Source organism: Ptychodera flava, chromosome 7 (assembly GCF_041260155.1).
Source record: "Ptychodera flava strain L36383 chromosome 7, AS_Pfla_20210202, whole genome shotgun sequence".
Lineage (NCBI taxonomy): Eukaryota > Metazoa > Hemichordata > Enteropneusta > Ptychoderidae > Ptychodera > Ptychodera flava.
This window is the reverse complement of record NC_091934.1, coordinates 4,181,797-4,209,673: the sequence shown is the minus strand read 5'-3', so window position 1 is coordinate 4,209,673 and position 27,877 is coordinate 4,181,797. Positions and strand designations below refer to the sequence as shown.

General features: G+C 34.4%; 1 protein-coding gene across 1 annotated transcript in view; it reads right to left on the bottom strand.

The window, feature by feature from the left end:
- The window catches only part of LOC139137763 (nephrocystin-4-like), a 48,035-nt gene that overhangs the window by 8,706 nt on the left and 11,452 nt on the right, over positions 1 to 27,877 (bottom strand). Inside the window, exons 2-3 of the mRNA XM_070706029.1 lie at positions 2,679 to 2,825; positions 1,188 to 1,323 (exon numbers count right to left, since the gene is read on the bottom strand). Coding sequence (XP_070562130.1) covers positions 1,188 to 1,323; positions 2,679 to 2,825 — 283 coding nt within the window. The remainder of the gene's footprint in view (positions 1 to 1,187; positions 1,324 to 2,678; positions 2,826 to 27,877) is intronic.

The window sequence follows — 27,877 nt, the reverse complement described above, 5'->3', positions numbered from 1 at the left end:
CTCGCTCTACGTTCTAAAAAATGCCATACGTATGCTTTTGACCATGCATGCCGCTACCTTCCTTTCCAAATTCACGGTCGACTTTCCTACATTGATCATAATTTTTCTTTCCATTTCATAGCTTTACTTGCGCTTAGAATGTGTGTTGTAGGGGTTGTTCCCCCCATATTGGTGGAGCAGCCAAAGTCAAAAAGGAAGTTTGCCGTTTTTGCTCAGTTTCACCGTCACTACGATCCTTCAATTCAGTGTCGATGACATCATGATGGCTGTCACTCACTGCACGGAGTTATCTGTAGGCACACATTGCGCGTAGTCAAACCCAAAACTTTGCAACATTTTAGTCAACTAGTTATGATATACATACTATTGATTTGTGAGTTATTTCGTTAAAATTTTATTCATACTCAGTTCTGTATGTGTTACAAATAGGATCTCCTGACGCATAAGGTCAGGGATGCACAGAGATAAAGCATTACGTCTCAAGTTGAATGCAGGACAGCGCGCGGACAGACAAAGTGATGACGTCATAGTGCAATTTTCGATTCGCAAGTTTGGCTAACTTTTGCCAAAATCTTCTCGCCAAACGCTACTTTTTTCTCGCATTTGCGATTTGGCGAGCGGGCAGCGGAAACACTGTGATGGAAGGATACAGTTGCTACGCAATTTTAATAACATGATGCTACATTTTTCTCCAAATTGTCTGCCACACAACTTGCACTCAGATCATGTCTGAGGTCAAATCTAGACCTGATTCTTTTATGATACATATACCTATGGTACTCTATGTCCTACGCCAAAACAACAGTATTGTCTTGACCACAATTCCAACGGAAGTTGAACTAGGACAGTTTTTCCCTTTGACGTTTGATGCAATTATACTTTAATTGACTGCAGTGGGTCACCAATTCCTTCACTTTTATCATTGAAGTCCATTAAAGCTTGACTTACACTCAAGTTTCAATAAGAAAGATACAGGCATTAATGTTGATACGTGATATGTATCATCCACATTCTATGGACAAAGATTCATTGTCAATGCATGTGTACTGGTAGGCTGATCATAATTGGATATTTTATCCCTCCTTTGAACTGAACTGAACTACGAGTAATTGTATACTTGTATATCCGCATGCGAGTACACAACTACAAACACGCATTTAGCAACAAAATAAAACCAAATATCTTACTTGTTTTGAATGGCCTGATGATTCCCCAGCCACATGATATTCTCTGGATTTTGTTTTTCTTTGTAGTGATGACTCCAACTATCTCAACCACTGCTATGATGTTATTGTCATTTAGAGATGTGTGGAAGTAGATGGGCTGTGGACAGATGAAAGTGCATTCTTACTTGTTCATCAAATCAGAAGATGAGTTACATAAAATGAAAGAACAGTACCTCTATATATCAAGTTTGTAAGGGAGTCTTTTATTGGTTGTTTTAAACAATAATGAGATATAACTAGAAAACAAGTTGCAGTTCATCATACTATGTAATTAAAATGAACTGCATTATCATGCAGATAGTCAAAAAGTTTAAAAGCAGATAGTCAAAAAGTTTAAAAGAGAGCAGAAAATTTCATGATGTAATATACAATTGTGACAGTATAAAAGTATGCAATTCATATTTTTTTAAATTTCATAAAAGTTTATTTTTATATTTGTGATGTATCATATTGTGCCGCAAATATACGGTAGTATATAGTAAAAAGCAATGTTGTGTTACAATAATGGCTGTGCAGTACTTGTACTTTAATGCCTAGTCATCCAGTGAATACAGGATTAGGCATGTACATGTATGATGTAGTATTTCTCTCAACTTTCAGTTTCATGGATATAGAAGGTGCTACATGAAGGCAATCTAACTTACTCAATTGTATTATTCATGAATCACATAAATGTACCGTATTTCATGAAATGTACCATATTTCATATAATCACTGAAATGTGCCATATTTCATAATTACTGAAATGTACCATATTTCATATAATCACTGAAATGTGCCATATTTCATAATTACTGAAATGTGCCATATTTCATAACATTACTTAGATGTACCATATTTCATATACTGTAATCACTGAAATGTACCATATTTCATATAATCACTGAAATGTGCCATATTTCATATAATCACTGAAATGTACCATATTTCATATAATCACTGAAATGTACCATATTTCATATAATCACTGAAATGTACCATATTTCATATAATCACTGAAATGTACCATATTTCATATAATCACTGAAATGTACCATATTTCATATAATCACTGAAATGTACCATATTTCATATAATCACTGAAATCTACCATATTTCATAACGTTACTTAAATGTACATATTTCATGTACTGTAATCACTGAAATTGCCATATTTCATATAATCACTGAAATGTACCATATTTCATATAATCACTGAAATGTACCATATTTCATATAATCACTGAAATCTACCATATTTTATATAATCACTGAAATCTACCATATTTCATATAATATAATCACTGAAACCTACCATATTTTATATAACACTGAAATCTACCATATTTCTCTGTCAGGGTATTCAAATGTAGCAGTGAAATGATAAACTATCATGCTTGACTGGAAACCTTCCACATTGTACTTTCACAGAAATTTTATCCGCACATTGTCAGTTCAGTTCTTAGAACTTACCACATTATACTGTAATCTAGCATTCTGAGTTGATGAAGTCTTGATAGGTTTTGCAGGCCCCACCCATGTTCTTCCAAAAAACTTCTTATACGTAAGATCAAAGAGTGTAACTCGCAGCTCATATTCTGTGCGTTTTCCAGTCCTTTCCTGTTAAATTAATAACAGGAATTTATTTTTCAGGTGATAGAATAATAATGTAGGTTTCATGAAACATCAAGCAAACTAGAAAAGAAGTCAATATTTTATTAAAGGGAAGATAACATTTATCTTGTTTTTTTTCTTATACCATGCAAGAACATCCACCACTCTTTTTTTGTATTGTCATATGTTAAGGATGGAATACATTCAATACTCTCTTATTGTGAACACAATCTACACAATCTTAAAGGTATACTGTCACCTGTTCCAATTTTGCCACAGTTACCATGGAAAGAGAAAATCTAACCAATCACTGATTTTAAGCGGGTGGCCGCTTTTTAAAAATAGCGCCCTCACATGGGCATTTTGAATACCAAGGAATGCCCCTTTGACCGTATATAGGCATATTTAGATTACAGGTGACTGTACTTCTTTAAGGTGCATGGTATTTATTGTCAAAAGAATTTGGGTCTGGAAGATGATTATGATGCATGGAATTAATTGATATTCTTGAAATCACCGAACTTGCATCTGGTAAATATATTTAACAATCCTGTTTTAATCAAGAATACTACAACATTTAATTGTGAGATTTCATAACTGAAAGTACTTCACAGGTAAAACTGCACGCTAAATAATGACAATTGTGCAACAAACATATGCTGCAATGTATTAATAGAGTTAGAGCATGTGTGGAAGCTGTATCATGTATGTACATGCACTGTGTGTCCTCAGGCCTAGATTGTGTGAGGTGTTATAGCAGTACAGAATAACTTTATTTTGAAAGGGATGAAGTGGCTGCCTTTGGACATCAGGTTTGTATTTTTTGATGGGTCAGTTACACTTATCAGGATTTGAAACAAAGTGAAAGAATGTCAACTAAACATATCCTATACCAAACATATAAATGTTCAAGTCAATGCTAATAATGTACTGGGTTATGGTAGCTGTAGGCAGTGTGCACATAATAAGGCATTCAAAAATTTTAGTTTTGTTTCTCATCCTAGGTTTCTTGAAAAAATAATGAGGCAACTCAGTTTTTTGCTTTCTTTCTTTTTGTGCTCGAAAAATCTGACATCTGATGCATGAATAATGTTCATTTACACCATAGACCCTGGAGCTAAAGGGTATGTCCTGGCATTGTACATCAATAATCGTGACAATATGATGTGATATGTTTACTGTTCATGATTGTACAGGGTATGCATATGTCATCCTACAGAAATGTTCTACTACACATAGCATAGTCAGTTTTAACAATATGATCATTCAAGGGAGGGTGGTTGGTACAGATCGACACACATGGAGCAGGGATGTAAAAAAATTTGGTAACAAGTGGCAAAAATAAAAGTATAGGCGGTTACAAGTAGTGTATGTGCACATAAAGTTTGTGCAAATGTCCTGATTTTTACTAAAACTAAATTCTAAATTTTCACAGCCAGCAAATTTTAGCTGACAGCTGGTTAGTCTTTTTGTCGTTTCCAGATATTTTCTACATCCCTGATGGGGATGAGAAACAAAACCTTATTTGGCCTTACAAACTGACAGCCTTAGTGTACACCTTTAGTGGTACAGTACTACTGGGTTATTCTCAATATTCATTATTTGGTTTGTAGTGTGTTTTGTTATGCAAATTTCTATATTCCTTGACAGAAAATTCAAAGAGAGAGCAATTTCATAAAAGTCAATGTGTCCTGTCAGTGATGCCAGTATCAAGACACAACTAACCAGACATTGTACAAACAAATGTCACATGATATACAACAAGTGGTCTCATATCAGACTGTATTGATATTCAGATTAAAGGATTTGTAATAAATCAACAAAGAGGAACTACTGTTTAAAATCATGTCATTCTTTTATCTTACATAAATCTAGTGTTTTAATCTTAAAACCAGTCTTCATTTCCTGGTCTTGCATTATTTGCTATTGACCATGTTGACAATGACTGATCTGTAATAATAGTCCTTTGTTCTCAGTTGAATTTGTGCAATTAAATTTGTTTCAAGATAAATGAGCTAAATAACCCCTTTCTTGTAGTGCTTTTGGTCAAGACACATTTAGATTTTGTTTTTCAACCTCGTACATGTTGATCTGGACTTGCTGCATCAATGTTTTTTACACTTCCATAAATAAAAATTAAACAAAAAGAAAATGACACTGCCACACATATCAGAAAATATTATAATCTGAATGACCACACACATACACACTGTTTGAACAATGATCTTATCGTTGTTATCTTGCTTCATGTCAGGATTATCATTGTAGGTAAACATTCCTGGTTGCATTGATTTCATATCAGTAGTTAGATCATGTCAGCAAAAAAATGCCAATACAAAATTGTACATAATGTCATTGCATCAGTTTCACAACAGACCTTACAATACATATATCATGTAGGAAGACCTTACAATACATATATCATGTAGGAGAAACAAAGCTATGATTTTTGCAGCCTGACTAAATCCTAATTGCTTCCTCTGATACAATTCACACCAGTGTTTATCAGATACCATGTCTGATCTTTGACAGTCTGTAAAGTATGTTGCAATTGTCATGGTAACACACGTATATAAAACACAAATAAATAAACATGTACTCTTGCCTCTGAGAATCCATGACAGACAATCCATATTTGACGCAACTACGGTATATCTATTAGAAATAGTGTTTATGAGTCGCCTCAGTTAGTGATTTGGTAGGCAATTTAATGTACATTTAATCTTCTTCAGCGGAAATTGGTCTAAGTTATCATGTTCTGCATGCTACATGAAAATGTTCTGTAGAATTACATCGTACACTCTATGCTTTCTAGAAATTGTTTCAAAACATTAAAGTTTGTCACGCTCATTTCATGAAATGATTAATGGAACATGGTGTTATTTTTTGTACAATTGAAGCTCCTAGCTGTTATGACAATAAACACTTTGAAAGTACTGATATACTGCACCTGTCAAAGATTAATTTATGGTATTTTCATTATCTAGAACAGAATCATTAACAATATCCTTTGAACGCTAATTTCCAATTCCAGGGCTAATCTCTTGCTCTCCACATGAACTAAGAGTGTATGCTTCATGTATGTACAGTGAAAGAATATTTTTGGTGCCTTTTTGAAGCAGTCATGACAGGACAATATTAGTAAAATTCATTTTACTTGCATTTCAAGGCCTCAAGCCAAAATACATACACTGTATAACATACACATTTATGATAGAAAAAAAATTCAAGATACTAAGCAATATACCGGTATTACCACAATTATCATTAAAATTATGAAAATGCTGTAACAGATGTATTCATTAGCAGTTTACAATGACATTAAAATCACAGTAATCACGTTAATATTTAGACCAGTTTAAAAAATTGTAAAGTTTTATGCACAGTCATTAGATCACATTGAAGGAAAGCTATTTCAATATTAATCTGCATTTTCATCTGCATGCAGTGAACTCTGCTTGACCCTTCTGGAAATATTCTGAATTGTGCGGCAAAATTTGATGTCAGACCTAAATACAGTGAGGATTGGGATTGGCAAGATGATGTGATAAGTTGTTATTTACATATGGCCAAATAAATCAGAATATCATAGCATTTGACAAACACAGAATTCAATTGTATTATATGTATTTACTTGTACATAATATATCTGTCAGTGCACTGTTATGGAACAGTTCAACTTTAAACAGACATGGAGATATAATGTGTGAATACTTTTTAGGCTATGTCAAGTTCAATAATACAAGTCTAAGCAAAAATGTGTGCGTATTCAATTTAATTGAACACAAGTTTCATATGTTAAATAGTAGCATTGGTTGTCTTGCAATTTGAAGCTGGTTTTGATATTGTACCTTTGATGGAATTATTTCAAATGACATGTCATGTGCAAATGTTAACCAGAAAGGAGTGTACTTCAGGTGATGACTGACAGCTACCTGTCACTCATGACTAGATATGCTGACATGTTCAGCCATTCAGTCTGAATTCTTCACACTGTTTAGATTTACAAACAGATACAGTTGCCTAGCAACATGAATGGAGCCAGCTTTGAGAATGCTGTGAGAGCCATTGCATAGATAATGGGCAGTACACCAAGTCTGGCACTGAATGTACAGTAGATATCATTGAATACTAAGGGTATGATCAATACAAAGCGAGAATGACAAAAAACAGCAAAATTTGGATCTAAAAATAGCAGTGTGTGCGGTATATTATATTACCCCTAATCTGAACTTTTCCTTGCATGACGGTTTTAACGAATGCAATTGTAATCCTCATGCCACTGACAGTCTCCTTTTCTAGGCTTAACAGTGAAAAGTGCTTCTTAAATTGACAGGCTGTCTAAAAGCATGTATTATTAATGCCTTTGTAAAATAAACCTACTTTTAACTCATCAGCTTTTTAAGGTTCTATGAATTTTTCACCTCATCTCTCTTCTGCTGTCAGAATGGATTCTCGTTGATAAAAGAGAGCAAAACTAAGTTGTGAAATTGTTGGTATTCAATCCAACTGATAGGTATGGGTAACATGTTATGATAGGTTCAGGTCAAAGATGGAACAAAATTTGCCATTCAGCTTTTCATGGACTAACAGGAGAATTATCTGGAGATTTTGAGACAGTGCAAATATTGTAAATTAGTACCCCGGTACATATAATTTTGCTGTGAGCTGCAAATGGATACAATGGATTGCAAATAACAACACCAAGACTTCAACTTTTACAAGGATGTAAAACAGACACATGAACAAAGGAAGGAAAACCATTAAAAGCATAAAAGGGTGGGACGCCTGATGAACTTTCTGAGGTCAGTGATCTGTTTTCTGACCTTATTGATTTTTTTCAGGTACATATTGACAGATGTGGTTCTGGGTGTTGTGATACTTGAGTGTCTCCTACATGTAGACAAAGGGTGGGGTCCTGTATCATCCAGGTCACGCTTGTTTTTTTTTGCAACATTCCTGTAAATGATCTAATGATAATGCAGTATGGAAAGATATGTGTAGTGCCTTCTTGATAACTAAACAACCCTAAAAAAGTTTTTAAAAAATCCTTGTTCCAATCCCAACTACCTCGCATGCCTGATCATTTCAATTGTAATTCTGATTTGGTTTTGAAAATGGCATATTCTCTTTTCAGAAATATCTCCAGGTACATTGTACTGTAGTGAGCATCAATGCAATGTCAAGTTTAATAATGGGATTTCAGTAAATGCATTCTGCCATTACAAATACTCAAAACAATTATATGATCACTGTTATTACCCCCAGTATTGGCACAGTTCTCTTTGTTTTGAACCAATACTTCATAAAAATAATCCATGCCGTATGGAATTAGCAAACACCCTATTTCACAGGTAAAACACTAGAGTATTGATAGAAGGACAATGGTAAAATGAAACATACATATGATAGGGTTTCATAGTGTGTCATCATTGATGCTGGTTTTAATATATACATTTTATAGTGTAACTTTATAAAGTTAATGCCTTTACCAAAAGTCAGTTGAATCTCATTAGGTACATTCACAAACTGTTCAGTAGACAATGTCAGGATCTATCATAATCAGTCAAATGTGACAATATTTAAGACAAGACTAAATTAGTTTTATTGGTTGTCTAGAGATACATTTTGTTTAGAATTGAAAACACTGAAATGACTGTCTGAATTTTCCACCAAAAATGCCGTCTGCGATACTACTGCTTGGGACAAGTCAACTGATTTAGAGAAAAATACATTTGAAAATATTGAGGCAGTTGACTCAGACTGTGTGGTTCTCTTTCAAGTAGACCACAATTATTGCTGAGTATACCGTACAATTTGTCAATATTGCCTCCATCCTGGTCATGTTTACTGCAAAATATACCGTACAATTTGTCAATATTGCCTCCATCCTGGTGATGTTTACTGCAAAATATCTGCCTTGATATTTTACAGGAAATATCAAGACATACATGTTAAATGTCATCAGTTTTGAAGTATTCCTGAACTACATTAACTCTCTGCACATGCTGGTTACAGAGAAATTTTAAAAGGACTTTGAAGAACAAGGATATTTCAGTCATTGAATACAGTAATAGTGTGTTGAATCTTGTAGTATTACACTTCATATTATGCTAGTTCTATTGAAGTTCTTGTCATTTTTTGAACAGGTTGCAGCAAACATTTTAAAAGTCACAGAGTTTAGTCTACCTCCACAAAGATGGTGGAAAGACAAAATAAGATGGTGGCCACATGGAATGTGATATCGTGCATGCAACATCTTCTGACATGGCAATTCTCAGTGTAAACTTCAAGATGGCCGCTGCATACAATCATGATTATGAGAATGTAGTTTTTGAGTAATCACAACTGCACGACCATATTGGACAATAAACAGTTCTTCTTATGTGCCTTTGTTTTGTACCACTACAGTTTACTGAGATGTGGAGGTAAATTTTCACATGAAAAGGTAAATTTTCACATGAAGTGTCTACTGATAGAATGTCATGCACTTTTGGGGTGAAGTCTATTTTACAATGTACCTGGGGTACATAAATCAGTAAATATACTGGTATTATGCATGCGGTAGTATTAAATAAGAGCCCAAAAATTTATATTTGTTCAAGTCATTATAACATTTTGGTCCTGGGTATATATGATAAAACATGAATCAGTATATTTGTATCATTTTGTACTGTGCCAGACACTTGACTTCTCAATTGCTGGTACCGATACAGGAACAGCTAATACTGGGTAATATCCTCCAATAATGTTGATCGCGATTTCAGGTTTGTTACTAAATATAGCTGCACGCGCGCGACTTTCAGACGACGCTGCCTGAAATTTGGACAAATTTTGTTGTTGCAGCTTGGAATGTGAGCCATATATTCATACATTCATAAGTGTGACCTTTAGTAGCCATTGTAACACCAGCAGGTTTTATTGTTGTCTTTTATGCGGATAATATGGACAAATATTTATTTATGCATATTAATGAGAGAAAACATGATGTCATTGGCGGTCAGCGCTATTGTGTCATGAATTTTGATCGAACGTAAAACAACACTTGAATTACCAAATCCATGTAAGTGAAGCTCAGATGTTTTAAGAATGTACTTAATAACATGGAATCTTGAATTTTTGAACAGATGCAAAAATTTACAGATTTTTCTGAAACTGGTAACTTTACACAGAAAGAGAAACATTTAACCTTTTGGGCAATGTTTTGTTGGTTTTTTATCAATCGTGATACATAATAACCCTTTGAGAGCCAACGTCGATTTTTTTCACTGTTACAAAATATTCCCTAGTCAGTTGTTTCAGATTTTCACCAAAATTTAGATAAAAACCTGTAACCCATGAAATGTAATGTCCATTCGGTCCAAAATTATCAAAACAATTTTGGAAAAATTCACAAAAAGTGGGAAAATGTTGCACTAAAATTTCGGTGGGAAAAATTACAGCACTCAAAGGGTTAATGATTTTTCATTAGGCCTGAATACTCCTAGTATACATACCCTTTGTAATTTGTTCAAGGAAATGAAATATTGCTATTCATGAGATTGTTGTATGCTGGACACAAACAAACCATCTCAATGTTCAGGCTCACAGTACATCTCAAGTGTTACTTTACACGGTTGGTCACTTTAGAGAGAAGAACTAAAAACAAAATACACATACTTTGATTTGCTGCTGGTAAGAAATAACCTCGCTGACCTTTCAGTGAGAGAAACAAATGTGAAACTCTGTGCTTATTTTATATTTCCCTGCTACAACTACACCTGCTAAAATTGTGATTTTTGCAAAAATGTTGTTTTGTCATATTTTTGTGGTACAGATTGTGTTAATATTTTAGTCTAAACATTCCATGTTTGCATGCAAAGAAGAAAGATTTAATTGACATGCTATACAACCATGTTAATATTATTCTGAATGGTTTTGTTGGGTGAATTTCCAGTCTTTTTAATGTGCGTAATAGTACTGTTGAACTGTTTCCGGATTCTTCACACCTTTTTGAAACGTAACTTCTTTTTATCCTTGTTGAATCCGATGTGATTTTGGTGTAGTTTTCTAAGTTGTGTCTTGTGTGTATACTTTTTTCTGTCATTTTTTCTAAAGATTTGTATTTTTATCAATTTTTAATCAATCAGCTTATCTTTAAGTGGCAGCTACATGTAGTGGGCAATGTTGACAATAATTATATATGAAGAGTTCATTTAAGGTAGTGTATGCACTTTGAAAGTGAAAGACTTAAAGTTTTGCTCAAAATTTCCTCAAGGATTATTTCAACTATTCTCTTTCAAAATCAAGAATTTAAATTTGGGGTCACCGTGCAAATTTTTATCGATATTTGAAATTCAAAATGGCTGCCATCCCTGTGTAAACTGTATGGAGAAAAATTAAATTTTCGATTTTTGAAAAACTAAGATGGTGAAAAGTTTTCTTTCACCAGGTAGTAGATCAGAAAAGGATTGTTCAAAATTGAGAGTCACAGTATCTGTCCCTTAGGCACATTCTGCCTTACGTTCACCAAATTTGCATGGCGTTGCAGCCAAAACATTTCACTAAAGACAAGATAATTTTCGTGTAGTCATTATTTAAGTAATAATGTACAGCTTCATGGCCTATAGTGGGTGAAAGCAAACTTTGCACGAAATAATGTACGAGGTGAAGCTGAGTAAATTATGGAGTGCAAAGTTTGCTAGAGTCCATTATGGCCCGGGATAAGAATTACAGTAAGATGTACAATGTACATGTACCAACCGAATCATTAGCTGTAGGTTGTCCAGATGGCACGTCTGTAGTACTGGATATACCCGTGACTTGCGGCACACCCTCAACAAAGGAAAAATTGACACAAAATCCATACGATTCCTCACTTGGTGGTACATATCCATAATAATGTTCTGTAGTTCGTCGGTCATCAGCAGGGAGGGTCCTTGTCTTTCTGTACATTTTTTTAGTTTCATTAGTCCACTCCTCTGCTTGAGTGTACTGTTTGATAACCTTAGGAGTAGTTGGAGTCGGTTCAGTGATAGTAACACGCGGTGTTTGGCCATACTGGTCCTCTAAGAATTGCTGCCATTCATCTGTACCCAAGAGATGTGGCAGTGAATGTTTACCGGGGTCAGGAGACCCTGGTGGGGTGATGATTGTAACAACTGGGCTTTTCACCGACAAATTTGATCGGCTTGTCATATTGATATCTGCTGCAGTTCCAACTGTCATGAGTTAAAGCTCCGTTGTGATCCTGTCAGTAAAATCATTCATACTTCATTTACTGATCAACATCTTTCTATATGAACACCTAATGTACATGTCAAGACATACGACTATGCACCATTGAAAACCAACATAATGATTCCAGCCTGGATTTCCATACACCATCACACAACCATATGTACATCTACATGTTTATGTTCTTGCCACAAAAGTGATCCAGAAAAAACTCTAGTTCCATATGAAGTTATAATGTCTCAATACACATAATATACTGTCATACTCCAGCTTCAATAATGTGCATTTTATACAAAAATAACTCTTCCTAGAATAAGCTTTTGCCAATATTTATACCACAAAGTTTTTTAATATCTCAGCTTATCTTTTTGACAACAGACTCCAGAAAAAAATAACCATCTGCTATTCCTGTTAATCCTTATTTCTCAGATCACAAACTATCACTTTGAAAATCATAGAGCAATATTTACATCATGAAAAACTGAAGAAAATTCACTTGGACCAAGTAGCCTCTACTGTACCATAAACAATATCTGGGGACTGCAATGACAACAAATGATAGAGAGTATCCATTGTAAAACCCTGAATGACTGATGGCTGCCATTGAATGTTCAAACAAGACCCGGTCCTGCAACTTACCAAAGGAAATAGACTTTTTCAATCGGAAATGAAAAAACTTCCTGACAAAATCATGGCAATTCGAAAAGATAACCAATGCCATACGGTACGTAACTACAGCACCTATTACTGTAACACAAATCCATCACAAAGATGACCTCCAAACACATGTTGCTAATTCAACAGGTGTCTGTTATCCCATTGGACAATATAGATACTGTATCTATCTACCGAGGCAATACCTTAAACTCTATATCAATTGACACAGTGGGTGGTAATTTTGGATACCCTGGTAAACCTTCTTCTTGCTTATTAAAAAGCTGCTCTTCAACATCAGAATTTTTTCCATTTGTGCCAAACAAGTGGATTGTAATAATTGTCTGGTACAAATTAAACTATATATGCAATGTATATACAATGTTGACCTATTAATCTGGGGTACAACATGGCTAGAATTTAGGAGACTGAGTTTTGCTGGTACAGATCACTTCTATGTCATCATTGAGACAATGGAGATACAAACTGGACCATATTGTGACATAGTGTACATGTAATGGCATCATATACCTGATGATGCTGAAAAAGTGTGTATCATACTGCATCAGCATTACTGTTCCTATGTGACATAAATAATATTTGATAGCTAATCACCTGTAGAACATGAAATTTGTGTTCATAACAATGACAGGGCAGACGATGCTTAGAAGCACATTTGGTTGATTTTGTACATTATAAAGCCACAGAAATTTCACAATACTGCAATAGGGATGTCCTCCTTTACATGTATGTTACAACTTACAAGTTGAGTGTCCTCTGGGACCACTTGAGACAACCTATGTTGAAAAGAGACTAGACAAATACCATAGGATGACAAAAACCCTGAATGCAAGCAAACCTGAATGCACAATGTCCATAAGGAAACATACATGTATCTGGAAGACTGAGAGCTGGTCATGATACAAGAGTATAACCTATTACACTGAATTCTTATCTTGTGCTGTACACATCTTCAATTTTAGAGTTCTTCTGCCTTTAGAGATAAAGTTTGTGGATTGTCAGCAGGGATTTACTGCACAGACTTGAACAGCTTATCACTTGATATAATAAACTTGTATTTGTACAAATCAAAGACTATGCTGTTGACAGTTTAACGTTACACTATTACTGTACATCTTACTAACTAAACCCCAGCTCAAAAAAGGCAGGGATTGGGATTAACTTAAGTTTTAAGAAGACTGTGAGGTATTTCTGTCTTTTATTTTCCTTTGAAATTGTAATTGTGATATAAATATGCTGTTTGATTTATGGAATGAGTTCAAAGTGTTTTATCAATGCAGACATAAGAATTGGTATTCCATTCATATATTTTTCAAGTACCTGTTCTTGTGTCAGATCCATAGGGTTGTCATTTGAAAGAACTTGTATGATCACGTGATGTGCATGTACTGCATATGTAGCATGTATCAAACACAAAGCTACTGTTCACAATATTACTTTGAGCGCTGTAACATTTCCCTCCAAAATTTTAGAGCAACATTTTACCAAATTTTATGAATTTTTCTGTAATTTTTTTGATAATTTTGGACCAAATGGAAATCACATTTCGTTGGCTACAAGTCTTTATCAAAATTTTGGAAAAAATTTGAAAAAAATTGACTGAGGTATATTCTGTAAAGGTGACAAAAATTGACTTTAGCGCTCAAAGGGTTAACTATATACTATACCTCTATTAATAGCTATAGCATGATGCATTACACATGTAAGCATCCTTCATTAACCAGTTTAAACAGTCAAAGAAGGAAGAAGAATATGAATACACTACAAATGAGCATAAATCCAGATTCTTAACATTAAGCCAATTTGGATTTCATAAGATAGATACCCTGCCGTATTCATGGTATCCTCATTATCAAAGCCATTGAAAATCCTTACAGATTCTCTTCTTTTCTAATCACAATCAAGCTGAATATTTTATCAAGGATTACTGTAACTGTTTTGATAATCTGTGAGATTACACAGCTACAACAGATAAGCCAGAGTACATGGAATGACAAGTCAAGTGGTTTTGCATACAGTCAGCTTTAGTTGATGATAAATTTTATCAAGCAGTTGCCATGGCAATATATCCATCATTTTACACGGCCAGCAGTTTTGTACAAATTTTCTAGTTCATTTCATCAAAACTGTCATGATCAATGTACAACAGGCATGTCAGAAATGATCCATCTGCTATGTAACATGAATTTGTCAAACTGATTTCAAAGCTGTACACAGCTGATTAACCCTTTGAGTGCCAAAGTCTATTTTTGTCCCCTTTATAAAATAAACCCAAGTCAATTTTTCTCAGATCTTTGCCAAAATTTTGAGAAAAAACTGTAGCCAATGAAATGTGATGTCCATTTGGTCCAAAATTATCAAAAAGTTACAGAAAAATTAATACAAATTGGTAAAATTTTGCACTAAAATCTTTGGCGGGAGCAAAATACAGCACTCAGAGGATTAAATCAAGGATTATGCAAGTACATGGGATTCTTTCAACCGCCTAAGGGTCATTTTACAAATTGCCTATCTTCCGATCAAGGGTTTGTACTTGTAAAATTATTCATTTGCTTCTGTATTCAAAATTTTGCCTCCTGCATAACTCAAAGACTTCACTTTTATTTGAAAATTTATCAACTTCCGATACCAGCGATTTATTTATGTGAAAACAGAGTCACTTTATTTGATATTTATCATTAAGTTCAAACCTTTATAATTAAATTGCATTTAAAGTTCATTGTTTTTTATTTATAATTTATAATAAATGTCAAAGTTCATGGTTTAATCCTTGAAGGATAGCTTTATTGAAATATTGAAATGTGGATGAAATAGAAAACTGCTGCAGGCAAGTACTACAATATGTATGATTCAACACTGAGCAGGTATCATCTAGATTAAACAACCCACTTTCTTATGTCTTGAAAATTTCATATCCATCAAATTACATTGAACATTAGGCTAATCCTTGAATGCTAAATGTATTCATGAAACCTATTATGACACTACATCTTGCTGAAGGCACATTATCAAATATCTTCTTTCAATAATGTCAACTGTACAGAGTTGAAAGCAAGGCCGGACATACAGAATACATGTACAATACATGTGCAAGTATTTTATTTATTCCATTACGCTGACAGCATTACTGATTAATAGATATTTAAGACTATATACCTAGAAAATTGGAATAGTTCATTTTGCAGAAGGTGACACAGCATCAGTAGGGCCCAGTTTGTTCCATTTTATAATGAGGTACAAAATGTTTGGATGAAAAAGCTATAAATCAGTACACTGTATTTATGTGAAAAGAGGAAAATATTTCTTACAATGTAAAATACCTTTGGCTTTGGCTGAGAAAGGTTACATTTAGGGTCAATGAATCATGGTTTCTGAGCATTACTTGTAAGACTGAAGTCAGGTAATCTCTAGTCTGGGAATTGTCACGGAAGAACTACGGAATTGTTAACAAATTGGCAACAGCACAAGCCCATTTATCAATCTATGAGCAAAGGAATGCCCCTAAACAAAATGAATGCCCAGAGGCCATGCTTAGAGCTGTCAATGCAGAGTCTTCAATGGGTAATTTATATTCATTGATTTCGTACAGCCAGACTTGAAATCCTTGTTGATGTCCCTATGTGCACCATTCAAAATAGTAATTTGTGTAAATCCAAGATCCAAAGTCTTCTTACATCAAATGCCGCACACATTGAATCCAGCATAACATACAGTTTTTTATCATTTTTAATTGTATAGTGCACACACATTCATTTCTATATTTTTAAAAGTAATCAAAACACTTTAAAATTTATTAAAATGAATATATACTGTATTTACTGTTGTATCAGTACATGCATGTGCATGTATGTATATTGACATACAAACACACATGTACTGGTACAAGTATACAGAATACTGTATATGTGTTTGTGTACATCTGTTTTTGTACATATTGGTGCATGTAGCTACTGTCCGTGTGTGTATTAAAGTCACATTTACCTTTGAATCATTTTGTTTTGTGAAAATGATAAAATCTGTGATCCTAAGTGATGTATCAGGGAAATTTAAGGATGAGAAATTAGCTGCCAATGTTTTCCATAGTGTCATACACATTGATGTTAGGGGCCATGGATAATTAAAATATGCGAACGGTAAATGCAAATAAGTGTGTTGGGCGTCAACCATCCACCCCCTCCCCTCCTAAACAAAAGTTTGGAAGTGTGAAAATCCAACTTAGCCTCATTCTGTATCATACCTACAATCAGTCATTACATGGCTATGAATATACAGTGTTTTCAATCAGGTTTGAACCCATAATATATGGCATCCAGTCACCTAGCAGAGAAGCGACAGACAGAACTGCTTGGCCAAATCATGCATCACGTATACATGTACGCTCCCACCACCCCTGGTGTAGCCCCTCTAAAATCAATCCTTGTTCAGCATCAACACAACAATGATGCAATGAAATAAATTGAAAGTGTATCCAAAATGATCGTTATATTATTTTACACTATGCACTGAACCACATGTATGTCAAAATAATGGTGTAGCACCTGTGCCGCACTGGCCTTGTATGCACCAAGCAACAATTTAGCTTGATATTTTGCAATAAAGTAAAACATGGAGTGAGATGTTGCGATATAAAAACATGTAGAGTGATTTTTGCACACAGTAATCGAAATTCAGACAATCCCCTCCCCTTTAAACGTGGAAGTTGCATTTGCAGTGCGCGTGTTTTAATTATCAACGGCCCCTTGTCTAATGGATTCAGCAGTTGATACTTTCAGTTTAATATTTCCACTACAGTGGATTACAATCTTGCTACTTACAAACTGCACTGCATGAATATTTCCTTTGCAAGATTTTGAAGCTTATACGCTCAAGTTATCTCCGTTTGACGTTTCCGAAGCATTTCAGAAAAGTCAATAGCAGTGCCTTCACCTAACTTTGCAATACCATTATCGCCATGGATATAGCTTCATCTCATACATATGATACTGTATATGCAGATATATACATCGTATGGTACGAAACTTAATGTTTAAATAGGCCTCCATGGTTATAAAGAACCTTATGATAAACAAGACCAAGGCTCCCATTTAGCACATTTCATTCACCTTCATTTTACAAGTGACCAAAACTAAATTTCAGTTTTTTTTGCAATGAAATTCATGCGGCATACACCAGTAATGTATGGAATCTACCTACTGTACAGTACCCCTGGTACATGTGAGACAATTATTAGCGCAAGCTAGCTTTTTACATTCTTGAGTGTACTGGTATGTGTAAAGCTGACTGAATACTGACATGTACTGGTATGTACCGTAATTTAGAAGTTATTTAACATGTTTTTATGTGAATGTTTTTCAGAGGATTGGTTTTGGTAAACAAATACAAACAAGCGACCTAGCGGCCGATATAGCTCCGCTGTGTTTATGTAGAGAATAACTATTTTTGACACATGACATGTTGATGACGAAGGTGGAAAATCTTTGATAGCTCAATGCAGTGGCCAGAGACAAGTGGCTAAAATAAGCTGCAAAAATACACATTGACGATTTCATCATACTTTGAATATATCACACTGGATCATCCCTAAGATGAGTAGATTTGTGAGAATAAAATTTCTGACCAAAAATTGCAACAATTGCCCCAAAAATAAAATTGCAGATTTCATCATAATTTAAAAGATCAAATTTAGTTCATCTATAGAAACCTGTATACCAAATTTCAAAGCTGTTAGACCAGTACTTTTTGAGAAACACATTTTTTGACCAAAAATGGGAAAAATTACCCCAAAAATTCAAAATTGCAGATTTCATCATTATTTCAATAAATATCATTTAGTTCATCTATAGAAACCTGTATACCAAATTTCAAAGCTATCAGATGAGTAGTTTAGGAAATACACATTTTTTGACCAAAAATGGCAAAAATTGCCCCAAAATACAAAATTACAGATTTCATCAGAAATTCAATATATTACTTAGCTCATCTGTAGAAACCTGTATACCAAATTTCAAAGCTATCAGACCAGTACTTTTTGATAAACACATTTTTGACCAAAAATGGAAAAATGGCCCCAAAATACAAAATTGCAGATTTCATCATAATTTCAATAAATATCATTTAGTTCATCTGTAGGAACCTGTATACCAAATTTCAAAGCTATCAGATGAGTAGTTTTGGAAATACACATTTTTTGACCAAAAATGGCAAAAATTGCCCCAAAAATACAAAATTACAGATTTCATCAGAAATTCAATATATATTACTTAGTTCATCTATAGAAACCTGTATACCAAATTTCAAAACAATCAGACCAGTACTTTTTGAGATATACATTTTTTGACCAAAAATGGCAAAAATTGCCTTAAAAATGCAAATTTACATATTTCTGCACAATTTGAACAAATCTGAAATAGATCATCCCTAGGAACATATGTACTAAATATCAAAGCTATCTGACCGGTAGTTTAAAGAAGAAGATTTTAAAGATTTTTTTACCAAAAATGACAAAAATTGCCTTAAAAATACAAATATGCAAATTTCACCATGATTTGAACAAATCTGACTGAAGTCACCCTAAGTAAACTGCATATCAAATTTCAAAGCAATCGGACAAGCGGTTTGAGAGAAGAAGATTTTTTTACCAAAAACAGCAAAAAATGCCCCAAAAATACAAATATGCAAATTTCACCACGATTTGAACAAACTTAAGTGAGGTCACCCCAAGTGAACTGCATATCAAATTTCAAAGCAATCAGACTTGCGGTTTCAGAGAAGAAGGCAATTGTTGACGGACGACGGACGACGGACGACGACGACGGACGACGACGATGGAGAATCAGCCTATTTGATAAGCTCCACGTCGCTGACAGCGGAGCTAATAAAGTACAATGATGTTCCTGAGAATAGGCATGTAGAGACAGGATCTACAAATAATACTGAAAGTTAATTTGTGATTTCCTTGTCAACAGACTTGTCAAAATTGTTTCTTTGAGGTAGATGCAACAGTTATGAGGATAATGACTGAAGATTGTAGCAGTCAGCAAACTCCAGCACGAACTCTGACAACACTTTTTAATGAGTCATTCATTTTAATTCTATGGTACATGTACCTGGGTACATGTATGCATAAAATGAAGGTGTACCACTGAACACACATGACATAATTACAGTACTCTATGGTATTTGTGTGGTTCCCTACAATTGACCATGTCTTTAGATTACATATTGGTTTCTAGTAACAGATAAGTGTACTTTGTTGGATGACGTTATCTTAGAATTGTAAGTTAGATATTTGTATTGAGATTCATACAAGGATTAGAGAAGTCTAGGATGTGTCTGGCCTTTCAGCATCCGGGATATTTTGAGGTACAGAAATACAGGAAAGATTCTAGATTGGGATTAGAGCAGACGCTAGCTTCTGTGAACTCAGAAAGTTATTAAAGACACAGTTGTAGAAACTGAAAAGTTATAGGCAAGAATTTGTCACTTTACTTGCAACAGAATTTTAATTTTAGAGTTGTTGTGAAATATTGATAACTGTTTTAATCATTTATTGTTTTCCTGTGAAGATGTATAAAATGCTGTCTTTGTCTTCAAAGAAGAACAAGATCTAATTCATGTATTGTACACATAGAGCTGGCTCAATCCTCACTCCACGGACGTGGAGTGAGGATTGAGCCAGCTCTATGTAAGTGCAGGTAGACATACATTTGTAATTCTGTGTATATTCTGTATGTTTGCTGGTTGACTGTAATATAACTGAAAACACTCTGACGTCACTAATTTGATATTCTATGATGTACCTGGCACTTTTACCTTTCATTTCCTGATACTATTGATCAAATATTGACTTGACTGCAGTTTACATATATTACATTTATAGTATCATACATCATAATACAATTTTCTATTCCAAGAGTATTAAAACCAGGTCAACAAAAATTGAACTTTACTTATCTATTTAATATTCAACTCTAAATAAACTATCACTTTTTAATATCTTCAGTTTAAATTAATGATTCATGAATTGTTTGATTCTGGTTTGAGTGTGGGAAGAATTAGAGAAATTATTTTTCAATTCTTTGCTGAATCAAAATTTAAATTGACTTTGACAAATAATCATATATGCACAGTTGAAAGAAAAAAATATTTTGTTTGCTATTTGTTAACAATGTTGAAGTTCAAAGTATCTTCATTGAATCCTATTTGACTTGATACATGTACAATGTACATGTATATCATCCATTCAATCCCCATTACTGCTTAAATAACTGGATAATTTTGAAATGTTGATCTTAAAGACAAATTTTGCTGTTGATTTTCCTAACTTGAATTTGTAATGGTTTTGGAGATGTTCAAAGCAGCAAAACAATGTACAACAACTGTCAACTTTGCATACATAGGGAGGGTACTGTGTACTTACAATTTCAATGATTTTTCCAACACTCACATAGCACTTGTTCATTATCACCTTCATGGGTGCAAGGACACGGCGTATTCTTTTCACCCTGGTGACTACCTTAGATAATTATCACAATCTACCTAGAGACATACCAATACAGTACACATGTATGGCTTATAGTAGCTTTACTTTGTGTTGTTATGCTAACTGTAACCATATCCCTGTACAGTCTGTACTAATGTCATGTAAATAGCTGTAACTGTTTCCATGGACCCTATAGAAGGCTATGCACTGTTTGATCATTATCATTGAAAGGATAATCCTATTGTTGACCCTGACAATACACAAGAAAAGGCAGCATTGTGTCTTTGCTTTGTATCAGTGTTTCAGGTCATAAAATACATGTACATTACATGCCGTTGGTGTTTTCTGGTGAACAGTAAGTTTGGTTTGTTGGCTTTAAAAGCTGAATGAAATGCCTCTGAAACATGACAAATGTTAAAGAATGGATCTTTTTTGTTGTACATAAAGGCCCACTATTCATATATTCCAGGCAAGGGAAGCAACTGTATGTCTGTCTGCATGTCTATCAGACTTGTAAATTTAATACACATCCTGAACCAATTTCATCCAAAATTGGCGTAAAGATAATGTACGGTACTACAATACGCACATGCAATGCCACTTTCTTATAAAGACAAGACTTAATAGTGAGACAGATGGCACTTTACTTACAATTTTTTTCATTTAAATGTATAGAACCATTATTCTGACAAGGCATTCAACAATTTTGTTCAAAATTATGCAAACGGATATTACAGAAATATATTATGACGTTAATGAGAGCACCAATTGATTGTAAAATACATGATTAAATTTCTACAGAAACCTGATATATGACAAAATAAGGCACAGGCGTACATTCTACAGAACTAGCATATACTTGTAATTGTGTCACTTTGTGAGATTTTTGTCTATCAAAACAATTTGATCGACTGAACAACTTAAGCATAGTTTGAGAAAAGTCTGAAAATAACTGTAGTAGTTTGATGATTATTTTTTAAGTTTCATTAAATCATACTCACTATTCATCAAAATACATCATTTTTTAATTGCATAAATTTTGTAGTGATGTGGCCAATTCCATGTGTAAAAGTTTACTTTCAATTGTACACATAACATTTTATTTATAATATATGATCACTAATTTCCCATGAGAAAACCTGCATATCCTTTCCATATATTAGGAGTTTTCATTTCATTAATTTAATCTGCTATCTACAAAGTACATGGCAAAGATATCATTCTCAGTGGTTACTGGAACCAGTAGACATTATGTACATTATAATGGTATGCACTGCAGGTTATAGGTTGAATTGACGCTACACTGAATTTACTTTTATGGTACATTTCATGTACATGAATCAATCTCATGATCTAATACACTCTATGTACATGCCAGATCACTGGAAGACAGCGGTAATTCTCCATTGAGAACACCTTTGTAACATTGGTTGAACCAAAAAAGCTAAGGAAAGTTGTTCTTTTTTAAAATAACAAAGAATCTTTCCTAGGATGACTGAGTACCAATTTTTTTATTTCTTCTCTATTCTACATTTTACGGTATACCGGTACACTTCTTGTCTCAGTCAGCAAGAAAACCTTGCATTTTCCAAAAGATTTGTATTGGCTTCTGTTTGTCTTCACAAGTCATTTATCAAAGCCATATGTCTATCCTTGTCTCCTTAGTTCATATTTTCATCATTTAATATTGTGAGAAGATAGTCATATATTTCTTACATTGCAGTTTTTTACAAGTCCCTATTTCATCTATAATCATAGGGTTTGCTGAGACAACTGTCCTCATACTCAAACAACCAACTCTACTTCCTCTATCTTGTAATTTTACAACTAGTCATGTTCTCTTTAATTTTTGATCAATAAGGTCTATGTGACAATGTGACATATAATTAATGGTGTATGGTCACTAAGCCCCTTACTCTATGTACAACATTTGGTTTGAAACTTGTACACAAATATTTTGTGTACTGATCATTTCAACTACCTTTCTTAAAGTAACTTATGACCACACCATTGAATACTTGCTTTTATAAACCTAAAATTCAAATGTAATCTTGCCTTTGACATTGCCTATCTTAGAAATTTTACTGTCATTTTTAAAATTTGTCTTGCTTTTATTTCAATGATAATTATGACCCAAAGTCTTGTTGGCAAATATTGTTGGAAATATTTGTGAAGCTAATTTGTACATATTAACACGGAGGGTGTGGATACAAATCACTGACTGAAAGTACAAAACATTTTACCATTCATCCAGATTAATGACTTTGCTGAAAAATTTCACACATAGTTGTAGATACCAATGACATATCTGAGAGGAAATATGTTTATTTCACACAAAATTTGTTGAGGACAAGTTTTGTGGTTAAAGACTGGGAAAAACTCATCAGCTGAAAGCTGTTCATATTCAGAGCATAATTATTTTCCATTGTTCAACCTACATGTACTTGTACTACATCCTTATGATCAAAAATCTCTGTTTATTGTGTAATGAGATTCAAAGCTCTACAGACACTTCACAGTTACTGCAAAAGGAATGAAAAAATTCACCGATAGAGTTATTCCAATGAATGCCTTCATCTTCTGAAATTCATATCTTTCATTTATTTTGGGATCTATTTTGTGCAATCAAAGGTCTCAAAAAATCTTTGTTATTGTGTTCAGCATGAACACCCAAAAATCTTTGTACCCTGCACAATATGTTGGTTAATTTCTGTCTTTTATCATACTTTTCACATATTTATCTTTTATAAAACTGAACATAATTATTAACTTTGAAGGGTGACTTTAAAACCTAAACTTATGTTTACTGCCTGGAATCTTGTTCAATCTTGCCTGCATACATGGACAACAGAAGCCTTTGCAGTTAAGGCTAAAGCCAAACAACTGATTGCGGGAAGCCCTTGAAACCAAGGCTAGAGGCAGAACTCATAAAAAAACAGGGAATTTCAGTGTTGTTTAAAATACTCTAGCATTACTTTCCCCGATAACAGTGGTAAAAAATATATGGAATAGCATTTGCAACTGGTTAATGTTGAAAACTCTAATGAGAATACCGGAGTACAATGACTAGCTGCCTGATCATTGTTGTAAAGTATTTACTTAGGGAGATAGCTGGGTTTCTATCCATGGTAAGTCCTTAGTAACTTTTATTGTGATCTTTAGAGCAGCTACTGCTGGCCTGCTATGTAAATGTTGCACAGCAGAATGTTGACAATTTACTTACTTTATGAACTCTAACTGAATACCTGTGCTGTTTCATTAAAATAACCACTACATTTGACAGATACATAAGCTATGGATAATATATGCTATACCATATCATGCGGTAAGTATATTAACATTTTCAGTACAGCTATGTTAGGCTATGGATATTGTCAGAACAAAATATCTAATGACTCTTGCTCAATACATAGGGCATGTACATGGAGCCTTTTGTTAAAGAGATGAAATAATATCTGATCAATGGAAGATATATTGAAATAGCAATGTCTTTGTTTATGAAATACTTCATCATGACCAGCTCTCAATCAAACTGAAACAGCCACCAACTGCTGTCTTTCCTGAGTAGATAAACTCCACCACCAAAACACTATATGTCCAACTATCAATGAAAATACAAGACATGATCAGTTACCTCTCATAAATCTACACAATGAAATAGATATTTATCTATTCACCTGGATTTCACAGCTCAGATGACACCATAGACAGTAAATGACCACTGTTATTTAGTCATGTTTTCCTTCCATAGTTATCCTGTACCAAGTACGTACTCTGAGTTAATCCATGAGAAAAATCGCTGACAACAATCACCTTGATAGCGGTGACTTATTGTGATTCCCCGGACTGTGACAACGGCTGATGGGTGTAGCTGCATGAACAATGTACCGTACGGACACACAATTGATGCTAACAGACTGAAATTGTTGTCCCAATAAATTCTTCCAGACTAGAATTGATGAACGGGAACAGCTGTGCTTCAAGTGATTGGATCAGAAGAAAAAAATTTAAAATCCTTGGGAGGAATGTGAGTCGTCCGTCTGAGTAATTATGTTAAGCTCAGTTAGCCTTGACCACAATCAATGGCACTGTCACTTCAAAACATAGCCTCTCCAACTATACAGTCTATACATTTGTACATGGGTGACCTGAAAAGCAGTCACTGGCTGACAGCCAATGCCTACTCTGTGTGTGACAACACAAAGCCAATAGGTAGCGCCCACTAAATCCCGTTGCCTGGGTGCTAACCTGGTCGGTCTGCCTGGATTGTAAATTTCAAACAGCACAACACAATTAGTGCAATGTTGAATATTGGAGAAGGCCACTGGGTGCATTGATATCAGTTCCAATAATTATCACTTAGAGGTCACAGCTGGTTCAGCTTTCTAGTGCATAGATTATGTCAACTGATAGCTTGTACTTCACTGTTCATTTATTCAGTAATAGAAACTTGAATTCGTTTTACGTCAGGCACATCTCAGCCAGTGAAACAGACCAACTCATTTTACAGCCGCAGCACATTGCTTTCCAATACAAACAATTGATGGTTTAATAGAATTCTCAATTGTTCTTTCAAATCACTGAATTCATTCCAGTGTATACCTCACTACTTCTATAAGCTGTAGTCATAGTAACAGAGGTGAGCTCAGGCAAAAGTAAAACCTACACAGACCTAATCATTAAACACAACGTGAATACTGATTGAGTAAGAAATATTGCAGACTGTTTTTGACACTTGCTTTAGAAAGTTTCAATATATTCATTTCCATGATAATATGCTGTGTGACCAGTCTCCTTTATGTACTCAACAGGTTCATGTACGGTACATGTGCGAGGTACGACATTTTATAGGCAAAATGGTTGTATTTATCCTTTTCCACGTTGATCAAGGCTTGCCACATCAGCATTTTTTTGCACATTCACTTGAAAAATTTAAGAGTAAAAAATAACAGTGCACTATGATAATGTAAAATACTTGTTGTTAATACATTGTACAATTATGAAGAGTGAACCCATCTTCTTGCCTGTCACACGTAGCAATGAAAGCACAGACCCACTTTATTGTACTTCAGCATGTATAAAATGCAAGCACAGACCCATGCACTCACTTCAGTACTTCAGCATATAAAGAAACAATACTGTTTGTTCAAATGTTTGTAGTGGGACATGTCAACTTAATTAAATGAACCAAAAAAATAGCTTGAAAAAGAAAATAAAAGTCCAGTTCGTTGCATAATTTTGCAAGAAACCAAGCCTCTGGCTAAGTATTTTTAGCCTTATTTACCACAATGGATCAAAAGAAACATGGTAGACACTTATCTGTCATTGATGTTCAATGAAGTGTAATTTGTTAAAAAACAACCGAAGTCTGATAGTGATAGATAGGAAAGAAATGACATCAGTTATCAAGATTGCCTTGAGGGTTAAGCAACACTAAAGATATCACAGATTTATCCAGGGCAGTGTACACATAGCACTGTATCTCACACTGCCTCTGCAGGGTGGACATCTGTCCACACAAAAAAAGCAACACAGACGACATCACGCCACTTCACGTGCACATTAATTTCTGACCAACAAAACCAGAACAACACAGCTAGCAAACAATTCACACAAAGGCCATTTACTTGTTTAGTTTTTCTCAAAAGTGTTTGCATTGCCTAGGAACACAGGTTTGTGATGGGCACCACCCTAACAATTCAACTATCCTAACTATTGTTATCAATTGTCACTTGTCCTCCTCAGGTACATGTAACTAAAGGACAGTTAACCAGTGTAATCTTGACTAGACTCACTGTACCTCTGGACTTCCCCTCGTAAATGCCTTATGGGATGGAATACACAAAAGATATACGTTCATGCAGAAAGGGTGAATGGGCTAGTTCTTATGAGGGATTAGAGTACACCTACATGTACCGGTACATGTAGATATCTTGAAGCTATAATGGAAATAGTTCTTCTTTGCTGTCAACCAAACATTTTGGAAATGTTGCAAAAGATGAACATGGTTACATGTTTAGTACTGAAATTCTCTGTTGGCTGTAAACCTGGCAATGATAATTTTATGATTGGCTCACTGTTACCTTGGCTTTGATCAAACCTCAGTGTTACCTTGGCTTTGATCAAACCTCAGTGTTACCTTGGCTTTGATCAAACCTCAGTGTTACCTTGGCTTTGATCAAACCTCAGTGTTTACGACAGATAAGTCAGGAATCTTCATGGATAAATGGGTTTGAATAAGTCAAACACATGAAAGTGTTCATTTGTATTTCTTCACAGTGGCTGTGAAATCTGAAACAATTTTTGTCTCATTCACAGCATTGCAGCAACATACATATCTTCTTTAATACTGAATGCTGTACACCTGCAGACTGCTGTTTTGCAGATAATGACGCTGCACACAACATCTTGAGATAAACCAATTGTCATTGGCATGTTTTTCACAACCCTGCACTGTTTATTTGTTTGTCCAATACATTCAAAAGGTGTCTCTGATTTGACATTGTAACTTTTCAAGTTTGTTTTGTACAGGTGTAGGTGGTTGTACAAACATTCCCAAGGAATACTGGCATACCATGTATGACAATTTTGAAATGCAGCACAATTGGGGATATATGGTAGACCTGATACTCCTGTCAATCAGAATCAAACAATAGCTGATTGGTGGAGTAATGCACTGATCTAC